At 42.7% G+C, this 13205-nt stretch overlaps 1 protein-coding gene across 2 annotated transcripts in view; it reads right to left on the reverse strand.

The window, feature by feature from the left end:
- Nucleotides 1-13205, reverse strand: part of pxdn (peroxidasin) — a 331411-nt gene that overhangs the window by 57272 nt on the left and 260934 nt on the right. For both annotated transcript variants that reach the window (XM_072498665.1, XM_072498666.1), the window contains 3 exons: nucleotides 5431-5587; nucleotides 4705-4813; nucleotides 2354-2511 (listed from right to left, as the gene is read on the reverse strand). In XM_072498665.1, the coding sequence (XP_072354766.1) occupies nucleotides 2354-2511; nucleotides 4705-4813; nucleotides 5431-5587 (424 nt within the window). The remainder of the gene's footprint in view (nucleotides 1-2353; nucleotides 2512-4704; nucleotides 4814-5430; nucleotides 5588-13205) is intronic.

Here is a 13205-nt window from a genome sequence, read left to right on the forward strand (position 1 = left end):
TATTGAAGAAGCAAGGGGGCTGCAGAAGGACTTGGACAAGCTAGGAGAGTGGGCAATGAAGTGGCAAATTAAATACAATGTGGAAAAGTGTGAGGTTATGCACTTTGGAAGAAGAAATCAAGGCATAGGCTATTTTCTAAATGGGGAAATGCTTCAGAAAGCAAAAGCACAAAGTGACTTGGGAGTCCTTGTTCACGATTCTCTTAAGGTAAATGTGCAGGTTCAGTCAGCAGTTAAGAAGGCAAATGCAATGTTAGCATTCATGTCAAGAGGGCTGGAATACAAGACCAGGGATGTACTTCTGAAGCTGTATAAGGCTCTGGTCAGACCCCATTTGGAGTATTGTGAGCAGTTTTGGGCCCCATATCCAAGGATGTGCTGGCCTTGGAAAGGGTCCAGAGGATGTTCACAAGAATGATCCCTGGAATGAAGAACGTGTCATATGAAGAACGTTTGAGGACTCTGGGTCTGTACTCATTGGGAATTTAGAAGGATGTGAGGGGATCTTATTGAAACGTACAAGATACTGCGAGGACTGGATAGAGTGGACGTGGAGAGGATGTGTCCACTTATAGGAAAAACTTGAACCAGAGGACACCATCTCAGATTAAAGGGACGATCCTTTAAAACAGAGATGAGGAGGAATTCTTTCAGTCAGAGGGTGGTGAATCTGTGGAACTCTTTGCCACAGAAGGCTGTGGAGGCCAATTCACTGAGTGTCTTTAAGGCAGAGATAGCTAGGTTCTTGATTAATAAGGGGATCAGGGGTTATGGGGCAAAGGCAGGAGAATGGAGAGGAGAAAAATATCAGCCATGATTGAATGGCGGAGCAGACTCGATGGGCTGAGTGGCCTAATTCTGCTCACATGTCTTACGGTCTTATAGTCATTTTTCTTTTGTTTTGGCATCCCTTTTTAACCTTTCCATCTTTGTGAAGTGTCTTTGGCTATTTTCCTATATTAAAGGTGCTACAAAGGGTTTAATCAAGGTTTCAAATTTAACTGAGGAGTTTGTAAGATATGTTAGTTTTTCCAATCCAAAACATACTGTTTACTATTTTAAATTTGTATAACCATTGACTTAACTCTTCAAATGTGCTAAATATGTAAAATTTAAACACAAAGCAAATGAATTTAAAAATGGTAAAACTTTATTTGCTGCTTTCAGGATTAATGGTGCACTTTTGAAAACATATTTAGCTTCTAAGCAAACAGGTAACCATCAAATCCTCACTTCATTAAGTGCCTGGGCAGTCAAACAGGAAAATAATACTTTTCTCTTGTTGCTTTTTCTTAAAAAAACATTGTGCTAATTTTAATAGCCTTTGCTTAAAAGATGCTGCATACTTTTACTTTAGCTTCAGGTTTACAACTGCCAGTTCTGCTGAGTTCACGGTTAATAGTAATTCATAGAATTTACAGTGCAGAAGGAGGCCATTTGATCCATCGAGTCTGCACCGGCCCTTGGAAAGAGCACCCTACTTAATCCCACGCCTCCACCCTATCCCTGTAGCCCAGTAACACCACCTAACCTTTTGGACACTAAGAGGCAATTTAGCATGGCTAATCCACCTAACCGACACATCTTTGGACTTTGGAAGGAAACCGGAGCACCCGGAGGAAACCCACGCAGGCACATGGAGAAAGTGCAACTCCGCACAGACAGCCACCCGAGGCCGGAATTGAACTTGGGACCCTGGAGCTGTGAGGCAGCAATGCTAAGCACTGTGCCACCGTGCCGCAGTAGCTTGCCAATTGCTGCCATTTCCAAGTTGCATCAAGAACCCAGTGATTTGTGATACATAACTGCAAGACAAGAGCAAAGTCTACAAGCACTCACTGGAGATGACCACATGGAAAACACTGACTGACAAGGTTGATGATTTAAAACAATTGAATGATTTGATCATTGTGCACTAATCAAAGTGAACAACTTGAGGAATTAGAAACTCTTAATGTTCATTCAATAATCAAACTTTGTAGAAACTGCTTCACTGATGTGTTTCAGCACCTTTTCCAAATAAATGGCAGCTGTCATTTACCAAATGTTTGAAAGAGTACCAAACATTAGGATGTGAGTAATGGGGTCAGGAAACAAGAACATGATTAATCTAACATTAGAACTGGGAGATGTGAGGCTAGCTCTCCGAATAAGAGAAATTCACATCCAAGTTCCCAAACAGTTTTGTGGGGAAACAAAGCATTGCATTCATCCAGCTGCTTAAATTAAGCAACACTGCATTAAATTGGCAAATTAACATATGCCTCAGGAAAGGTCATCTTTGAAGAGTAGGTCTTGGCAACGTTGTTTATTAAAAATTACTTCAGCTTGAAGTCAACCACAGTATACTGACCTGTTCCATTCAGATCAACCATCAGCCCATCGTTGACATGTTCCTGAATGAGTTGCAGAGTCCGTTCAAAAATCTCCCCCGCTCGTGCAAGATCAAAAACAATTGGAAGTCGTGGGTACCGGAACAAGGCAAGCAGTTCATTTGGAGTTTGAGGCCTTCTGTTAGTGAACAATGTTTGGACAAAGAATATCTCATTAGTGTTCCCTTAACAAGCAGTCAATTGATTTTGTTTACATGGTAATAAAACTGAGATTTTATAAACATAATTCAGCTTAATATTCTGGCTTTGTTGAAAAGAGAAATAAAAATCTTGAAACTATATCTGCTCATTCAGCCACCTTGCTCTAGTGCATTATGCAATGATTCTTTGTACTTTCATTTGTTCGAGTTACATTCATAAATCTTTTTGCAGTATGCAATAAAGCACATAGACCAACAATACTGAATATAAAACAATGCAGATTGCAAAAAATGGCCTCAAACCATGAGTCACAATGTTAAACTATAAATGCCTTCTGGCCATCAAAAAATTAAAGTGTATTTTAAAGGAGGGAATTGACATATGTATAGTGTTAAAGCATGCTGCACCAAAAGTATTTGGTACACTGGAAGCTCATAGAACAGATAAAATGTTAATACAGCTGATACTATACCTGCACTATATTGTCCAACATGGTTAGAAAGATAAGAAAAAAAAAGGAGACACAGTTAAATACGAAAACAAGGTAAACAAGTGTGAACAGAAAGTGACGAAAGTCTTAATTTCTGATGCTCTTGCTGATCTGCATAATATTTTACCCTATCGAAGCTGAATCTAGAAGTCATGAATGATTTTAAGACGATAAAATTGAACCAGTGCAACCGGATATTCTACATGTTATTAATCTCAAATTATGAAATGTGTGGAATGCATTTCAGCAGAATCTTTAAAAAACATGGAACAGAGCGCACAATGTGGAAGCAATGATGTACGGAAAATTCTAAACACACATTTCATTTTGTCAATTCTCTCTTTTTCCGCTTCTAGCCTTTGGCTCGTTCCCCATCTGTTTCTCGCAAAGTTACTTTCCCTTATGACCTATATTATTCTGGGCTGTAGTTGACTAGCTAATCAAGTTGCAGATGCACTAGCCCCCCGTGTGAGACTGCAGAACCTCTGGCGAACTGAAACTCCAGCTGCCACATCTCATTGTGGAAGAATGGGTAAACCACTCCACCCCTGACTATAGCGTCACAATTTCAAGTTAACCAAAATCTCTCGTATAGATATATCTCATATCTCGTACGGCGGCACGATGACACAGTGGTTTCCACTGCTGCCTCACAGCTCCAGGGGCCCAGGTTCCGTTCTGACCTTGGGTGACTGTCTGTGTGGAATTTGCACATTTCCCCCACGTCTTCAAGGATTTCCACCGGGTGCTCCGGTTTCTCCAACAGTCCAAAGATGTGCAGGTTAGATGAATTGGCCACACTAAATTGCCCCTTAGTGCCTAAAGGCTAGGTGGGGTTGCAGAGATAGGGTGGGGGATTGGGTTTAGGCAGGGTGCGCTATCGGACCAGTGGCCAGAGCAGACTAGATGGGCCGAATGGCCTCCTTCTGCACTTTAGGTATTCTATGATTCTAGACACAATGAAGTTTGGAGTAGTGAGGCAATTACAAAAAATAATCAGACCACTCATGAACAAACTTAGCTTAACACTCTACACTCTGTTATTCATCAGTACTTCCAATTATCTTAAGGTATTACTAAATTATGCTTTCTTTTGCACACCAATTAGAACATGGACCGTATATTTATAGCCAAATTCGATGGGCTATATGTCTTTTCTGAACACGATTGTTTTATTTAGGTCATTCTGTTCATTTAAAAATGATTAAATCCCCCCAAAAAAAATTCACTAACATACTTGCAGTACTTTAACAGTTTATTCTTTCCTCACAATTGTGATGTAAATTTAAATATTAAGATACTCTCATAGGTAGACTACCTGAGTGCATCCGAGAGCCTATTAGGACTACAGAATAAGTAAACAGATTCTGAAAGTGCTCTACCAAAAGGATTAGGAACTTATTAAAGTATCTGGAATAAGTAATAATGGTTGTGATTCTTTTGGCATGAATCATATCCAATAACTGTTCGGCTGAGAACCTTTTTGTGGATGTTGGCGGGGGGGGGGGGGGGGGGCAGTTGCAAATGAATAGAAGGGAACAAAATGCTCTTTCAAAAATGTATATTTTCTGCATACCGGTCAAAAACCATTATACAAACTTTGAAAAAAATAGAATAATTCTAGAGGTACACTCAATAAAGCAGCAGGATATATGATATATCAGTAGAGCTTTAGTTTACCTTTCAAATAAATCTCTGCGGGTGGAATTGATGGCACTGTCAACACTTTGAATAGCTTCTTTGATTGAGGACTCAACAAAAGTGTCTCCACTTCGAACAATGTCTGGGACTGGTGGGATAACAGATAATTAGGCATGACTGAAGCAGAGATAATTTTAGGCAACATTTAAATTTTGCATTCACAATAGGTTTTCCATTGCAATAAAAGCTTCCAGGCATTCACTCCAAAAATACTAACGGCCGCACAGTTTGGGCTATTCATTTCAATACAAACACATAACTTGCACTGTAGGCAAGATGGTGATCAGCTTCCAATGTCTGCGTGGGTTTCGCCCCACAACCCAAAGATGTGCAGGGTAGGTGGATTGGCCACGTTAAACTGCTCTTTAATTGGAAAAAAAAGAATTGGGTACTCTAAATTTTTTTTAAAAGATGGCGATCAACACAACTTTGATGCTGTCTTTGTGTGTGTTTGGGGGGGGGGGGGGGGAGGAAAGAGAGATCCAGGCCAAAGCGTTTAAACTGATAAATATTTGAATAAGAAATTCAAATGTTAGTAAAGATGTGGCATCAAATTGAAAAGAGAATGAAGTGGCAAGAAGTGTTTACGGCATCATGTGTTTCACTTCCATTGTAAACAAAATTGAAAAATTAATCTGGTTGGTCTTAGTAACCATTGTTAATGACATTATAACCAGCTATCACAAGCCCATTTTATAAACTTACCAACCACAGTCAACACCATACTAGCAGCAGAATGGTTAATGCTGTTCCTGACAACACATTCATATCGCCCTTGATCTGCAGGTCCAACATCACGAATTGAAAGAAATCCTTCAGGACTAATGTGAAATTTTCCACTTTCGGTAATCTGAATTCCATCCTACATTGGAAACATCGCGTCACTAATGTAAACTTATACAGCTCTGACAATGCCCGCATTCTTTCAGCTAATGTTCTGCAGATTACCGATTAATAGTTTATGTAGATTGCAGACACCCAACAATGCAATTATAGATTTGTATTTTTTGACTGAACTAAGGCTTGTTAAATTCTTAAAGCCATATTAATGACCACTTCAGGTTCAGGGCTGCAAAAGTGAAGAAATAATTTAGACCAAACTTTTACAGTATAATACTGCTACCTGGATATACACAGCAAAATTAATTCACCAGATTACAGTTGAATGGTAATAAGTCAAACCGCATGCAAATGCAAATAACTGACACAATTAGTTATTATTAATAAACTCTCTAAATTTAATGAACTATACAATTAAAAGTCTTGCATGTATCAGACCTCCATGGCGTTACACCTCAGAGTGTGGTCTCAGAAGCGGCACACCATAAATAAAATGTCATAGAGGTCAAAGCTCTGAAAGCCGTGCATTTATAGACAGAAAATTATTAACTTCCTCAAATGATCACCGATGACTCAATTGATAAATGGATAATTTACGTATTCAATTGAGTAAATGCACACAAAATCAAACAGTACCAGACTGAAAAGAACATGACACAAATAAACTATTTTCCTAGTGCTACCATTTCTTAGCTAGCAAGGATCACAGATACGATCAAGTTGGTCAAATTAATTTCTCAAAACAATTTTCTTGCATCTTTTTCCTTCCTTCTGAGAATGGTGACCACAGGTAACATCAACATTTACAACAGAACATTTAATTACTTATCTTCAAATGAAAAAGGCACCAATATCCCCCAAAAAGTTACAAAAAAGGAAGACTTGTATTTATATAGTGCCTTTCATTACCAGAGTACATCCCAAAAGGCATTACAGTCCGTGAAGTACAATTCGTGGTTGGGGGAGGCATAAGGACCCCTCCGGCGCTTGCCACAACCAACTCGTACAGTGAAAGCTTCTGGGATGGAATCGATGGGGCACAAAAGGACCTCAAATGGGCAAGAAGTCTCTGCCGTTGCTGGTAAAATTGTGTTGGAGAAGAGACAGGCAGGTAGGTAGAGAGCAGAGAACCCATGACATTTTACAGTCACCCCCCCCGCCCCGCCTGCAATCCCACTGTCGGGAGCCCTTGGAGCAGACCTTGAATTTGCAACTTTGAGGCAAGAATGCTATCAATTGAGCCACAGCATATTTCGCCATTTTCTAAATTGAGAAGACCCACTGTTCTAGACTCCAGCCTCGAACATTTATGAGGACTTGGAGGGAGGGAAGAGAGATCTAGACCAGGGAAGTAGAAAAGAAGACAAAATAATTATGCATTGTGAGAGTTAGAATGAAACAAACTATGTCGCATGGCAACCACATGGATAAACATTAAGTTGTAGCTTTCGATGAGAAAGTCCACACAAGAAAGAAAGCCATCATCCGATTTTCAGTACCCATCCTACTTTTATGAAAGTAGAATACCCAGATTGTACTGTGACAAACAAAGAGGGACCCGAGCGCCAACTATGCGATGTGAGCACAGGAAAACCTATCAAAATATACAGTTTAAACCATTGATTAAATGTTCTAAGCTAATGGTGTATTGGGGATAAGATTTGTCTCAAGTTGCTGAAAGACAGATGTTTGTACTGGAGGGTTGTTTATGACATGGTTTGATATTGACTTCAGCCACTGTAGTCAGAGTTAAATCAACCGTAGTAAATGATTTGAGCAGATGCTGGTTACTGGAGGCCTGAAATGGGGAAAACCTTTCCGAGGCAGTGTTATTATCATAGAATTTACAGTGCAGAAGGAGGCCATTCGGCCCATCGAGTTTGCACCGGCCCTTGGAAAGAGCACCCTACCCAATGTCAACACCTCCACCCTATCCCCATAACCCAGTAACCCCACCCAACACTAAGGGCAATATTGGACACCAAGGGCAATTTATCATGGCCAATCCACCTAACCTGCACATCTTTGGACTGTGGGAGGAAACCGGAGCACCCAGAGGAAACCCATGCACACACAGGGAGGATGTGCAGACTGCGCACAGACAGTGACCCAAGCCGGAATCGAACCTGGGACCATGGAGCTGTGAAGCAATTGTGCTATCCACAATGCTACCGTGCTGGTTCAGGAAGTTTCAGGAAGAGTCAAAAAATCTACTTTGGGAATGCAAGAAGTAGAAAGTATGTATTTTCTGATTATACAAGGAGGAAAAATGGCAAGGTAGAGTGAAATGAAATTGCTTTATCACATAGATAACTAGGATGATGAGGGTAAAGGATGAAGAATGCCTGTATCTTAAGCGCATCTTAAGCATGTTGGCAGTAGAAGAAATTGAGAGGATCAAGAGGTACACTTTTGTTTGAAGCTTTCAAACTGACAAGTGCACTGCAATGGGATTTTCCATTACGGTGTACTCCTAGGTGCACACCTAGTGATATAATAATAGCTTATTGTCACAAGTAGGCTTCAATGAAGTTACTGTGAAAAGCCCCTAGTCGCCACATTCCGGCACCTGTTCGGGGAGGCCGGTACGGGAATTGAACCATGCTGCTGGCATTGTTCTGCAATAGGACAAGGTCATTTAGCTCTTCAAGCCCATTCTACCCAAATAAATCCTGGAGGTTCTGCATCGTAACTCCTTTTACAGCCTTTGTTTCACATTCCTTGACACGCTTACTCAAGAAAAAACAATGAATCTCGTATTTGATTTTTTTCGATTGACCCAGTTTCAACAATTTTTTGGGAAGGGAGAATTGCAGATTTCTTTGAAAGAATGCTTTGTGTGAAGAATTGTTTTGTGATATCATCCCTCACCAGTGTTGTTCTAATTTTCAGGTTGTGGCCTCTTGTTCTCGATGCCCCAAAGGGGGAAGAAAATTCCCTTTACCGACCCTACTGAATTAAGACCATAAGACATAGGAGCGGAAGTAAGGCCATTCGGCTCATCGAGTCCACTCCACCATTCAATCATGGCTGATTTCAACTCCATTTACCCGCTCTCTCTCCATAGCCCTTAATTCCTCGAGAAATCAAGAATTTATCAACTTCTGTCTTTAAGACACTCAACGTCCCGAACTCCACCGCCCTCTGTGGCAATGAATTCCACAGACCCACCACTCTCTGGCTGAAGAAATTTCTCCTCATCTCTGTTCTAAAGTGACTCCCTTTTATTCTAAGGCTGTGCCCCCGGGTCCTAGTCTCCCCTGCTAATGGAAACAACTTCCCTACAACCACCCTATCTAAGCCATTCATTATCTTGTAAGTTTCTATTAGATCTTCCCTCAATCTCCGAAACTCCAATGAATATAATCCCAGGATCCTCAGACGTTCATCGTATGTTAGGCCTACCATTCCTGGGATCATCCGTGTGAATCTCCGCTGGACCCGCTCCAGTGCCAGTATGTCCTTCCTGAGGTGTGGGGCCCAAAATTGCTCACAGTATTCTAAATGGGGCCTAACTAATGCTTTATAAAGCTTCAGAAGTACATCCCTGCTTTTATATTCCAAGCCTCTTGAGATAAATAACATTACATTTGCTTTCTTAATTACGGACTCAACCTGCAAGTTTACATTTAGAGAATCCTGGACGAGGACTCCCAAGTCCCTTTGCACTTCAGTATTATGAATTTTGTCACCGTTTTAGAAAATAGTCCATGCCTCTATTCTTTTTTCCAAAGTGCAAGACCTCGCACTTGCCCACGTTGAATTTCATCAGCCATTTCTTGGACCACTCTCCTAAACTGCCTAAATCTTTCTGCAACCTCCCCACCTCCTCCATACTACCTGCCCCTCCACCTATCTTTGTATCATCGGCAAACTTAGCGAGAATGCCCCCAATCCCGTCATCTAGATCGTTAATATATAAAGAGAACAGCTGTGGCCCCAACACTGAACCCTGCGGGACACCACTCGTCACCGGTTGCCATTCCGAAAAAGAACCTTTTATCCCAACTCTCTGCCTTCTGCCTAACAGCCAATCGTCAATCCATGTTAGTACCTTGCCTCGAATACCATGGGCCCTTATTTTACTCAGCAGTCTCCCGTGAGGCACCTTATCAAAGGCCTTTTGGAAGTCAAGATAGATAACATCCATTGGCTCTCCTTGGTCTAACCTATTTGTTATCTCTTCAAAGAACTCTACAGGTTTGTCAGGCACGACCTTCCCTTACTAAATCCATGCTGACTTGTCCTAATCCGACCCTGCACTTCCAAGAATTTACAAATCTCATCCTTAACAATGGATTCTAGAATCTTGCCAACAACCGAGGTTAGGCTAATTGGCCTATAATTTTCCATCTTTTTCCTTGTTCCCTTCTTGAACAGGTGGGTTACAACAGCGATTTTCCAATCCTCTGGGACTTTCCCTGACTCCAGTGACTTTTGAAAGATCCTAACTAGCGCCTCCACTATTTCTTCAGCTATCTCCTTTAGAACTCTAGGATGTAGCCCATCTGGGCCCGGAGATTTATCAATTTTTAGACCTCTTAGTTTCTCTAGCACTTTCTCCTTTGTGATGGCTACCATATTCAACTCTGCCCCTGACTCTCCTGAATTGTTGGGATATTACTCATGTCTTCCACTGTGAAGACTGACGCAAAGTACTTATTTAGTTCCTCAGCTATTTCCTTGTCTCCCATCACTAGATTACCAGTGTCATTTTGGAGCAGCCCAATGTCTACTTTTGCCTCCTGTTTGTTTTTAATCTATTTAAAGAAACTTTTACTATCATTCCTAATGTTACTGGCTAGCCTACCTTCATAATTGATCCTCTCTTTCCTTATTTCTCTCTTTGTTATCCTCTGTTTGTTCTTGTAGCCTTCCCAATCTTCTGTCTTCCCACTACTCTTTGCCACATTCTAGGCTTTCTCTTTTGCTTTGATGCATTCCCTAACTTCCTTTGTCAGCCATGGCTGCCTAATCCCCCCTCTGATAACCTTTCTTTTCTTTGGGATGAACCTCTGTACCGTGTCCTCAATTACTACCAGAAACTCCTGCCATTGCTGTTCTCCTGTCTTTCCCACTAGACTCTGCTCCCAGTCGATTTTCGGCAGTTCCTCCCTCATGCCCCTGTAGTTACGTTTATTTAACTGTAACACCTTTACATCTGATTCTACCTTCTTTCTTTCAAATTGGAGATTGAATTCTACCATATTATGATCACTACCTCCTAAGTGTTCCCTTACTTTAAGATCTTTAATTACATTGTCATTACATAACACTAGGTCCAGAATGGCCTGTCCCCTCGTGGGCGCCATCACAAGCTGTTCCAAAAAGCCCTCCTGTAAACATTCAATGAATTCCCTTTCCTTGGGTCCACTGGCAGCATTATTTACCCAGTCCACCTGCATATTGAAGTCCCCCATGATCACTGTGACCTTGCCTTTCTGACATGCACTTTCTCTTTCGTGGTGCATTTTGTGCCCCTGTTCCTGACCACTGTTAAGAGGCCTGTACATAACTCCCATTATGGTTCTTTTGCCTTTGTGGCCAATTCTTTTATAATTTTCAATAGCTCAATTAAATCACCCTTAAATCAATATCTTGATTAGATTACCCTTAATCTTTGATAGCTCAATTAGATCCCACTTTAAGTTTGATTACTTTTCTAAAAAAAAAATCATTTTCACGGGACGTAGGCTTTGCTGGCTAGGCCAGCATTAGTTGCCCGTCCCTAATTGCCATTGAGAAGGTGGTGATAAGCTGCCTTCTTGAACCACTGCTATCCCTGAGGTAAAGGTATTAGAGAGGGAGCACCAGGATTTTGACCCAGCGACAGTGAAGAAACAGCGATATATTTCCAAGTCAGGATGGTGAGTGACTTGGAGGGGAACGTCCATGTGGCGGTGTTCCCATCTGCTGCCCTTATCCTTCTAGATGGTACTGGTTGTGGGTTTGGAAGGTGCTGCCTCAGGAGCTTTGGTGAGTTCCTGCAGGGCATCGTGCCGATGGTATTCAATGCTGTTACTATGCATCGGTGGTGGAGGGAGTGAATGTTTGTGGAAGGGGCACCGATTAAGTAGGCTGCTTTGTCCTGGATGGTGATGACCTTTCTGGAGTGTTGATCGAGCTGCACTCATCCAAGCAAGTGGAGATTTTCCATCACATTCCTGACTTGTGCCTTGTAGGTGGTGTACAAGTTTTGTGGAGTGAGCAGGTGAGTTACTCGCCACAAGATTCCCAGCCTCTAATCTGCTCTTGTTGCCACAGTATTTATATGGCTAGTCCAGTTCAGTTTCTGGTCAATGGTAACCCCCAGGGTTTTGATAGTGGGTGATTCAGTGATGGTAATGCCATTGAACGTTAAGGGGTGATGGTTAGATCATCTCTTGTAAGAGATAGTATTGACTGGCACTTGTTGAGGCGTGAATGTTACTTGCCACTTGTCAGCCAAGCCTGCATACTGTCCAGGTCTTGCTGCATTTGCATGTGGACTGCTTCAGTGGTACTACGATCCCAGACCAGGCCCCAACAGCGACTAGGATACTGGACAGAAATCCCAACATTTTACTTTTATTTTGTAAGACTGAGGAAAGGACACTTCGCTCTAGGAGTAGTTGCATGAAGAAATAGGGATATAGTATATTAAAACAAGCTTTAATACTTGTATTAAAATCTCTAACCACACCAGAAAATAGCTTACAATTACCTCTTAAACAATACTACCCAATACAGTGAAAACAAAGGGCAGCACGGTGCCACAGTGGTTAGCACTGTGGCCCCACGGCGCCGAGGACTCAAGTTCGACTCCAGCCCCAGGTCACTGTCCATGTGGAGTTTGCACATTCTCCCCAGGTACATGCTAGTGTTGTAGCTGCACTGGAACAGCTTGGTGGGCTCCTCCATCATTGGGGATGGGGATGAACCTCCTCCTCCAGTGAGTTGTTTAATTGTCCACTATCATTCACGACTAGATGTGACAGGACTGCAGGGCTTAGATCTGATCCATTGGTTGTGGGACTGCTTAGCTCGGTCTATCACTTGCTGCTTATGTTGTTTGGGCATGCAAGTAGTCCGATGTTGCAGCTTCACCAGGTTGACACTTCATTTTTCGGTATGCCTGGTGCTGCTCCTGGCATGCCCTCCTGCACTCTTCATTGATCCAGGTTTGATACCCTTGACTTGGTAGCAGTGGTAAAGTTAGGGATATGCCAGGCCATGAGGTTTGTGGCTGAGCAGAATTCTGCTGCTGCACCACAGCGCCTCATGGATGCCCAGTCTGGAGTTGTTAGATCTGTTCAGAAGGGAATACTATCCTAGGCCAGGATTCTCCAACCCCGCGCCGGGTCGGAGAATCGCCGGGGGGACGCGTGAATCGTGCCACGCCGCTCTGACGCCGGGCCGCCGATTCTCCGGCCCCCTCGGCGATTCTCCGCACCTCGACGGGCTGAGTGCCGCCGAGTCCCGCCGGTGTGGGTTACATATGGTCCAACCCGGCGGGACCTCGGAGTTCTGGCTGCGGGGGCCGTCCTGGTGAGGGGGCCGTCCTAGTGAGGGGGGGGGGGGCAGGGGGATCCGACTCCGGGGGGTGCCTCCACGGTGGCCAAGCCCGCGATCGGGGCCTACCGATCGGCCGGCGGGCTAAT

This window comes from Scyliorhinus torazame, chromosome 4 (genome assembly GCF_047496885.1).
Source record: "Scyliorhinus torazame isolate Kashiwa2021f chromosome 4, sScyTor2.1, whole genome shotgun sequence".
NCBI lineage: Eukaryota > Metazoa > Chordata > Chondrichthyes > Carcharhiniformes > Scyliorhinidae > Scyliorhinus > Scyliorhinus torazame.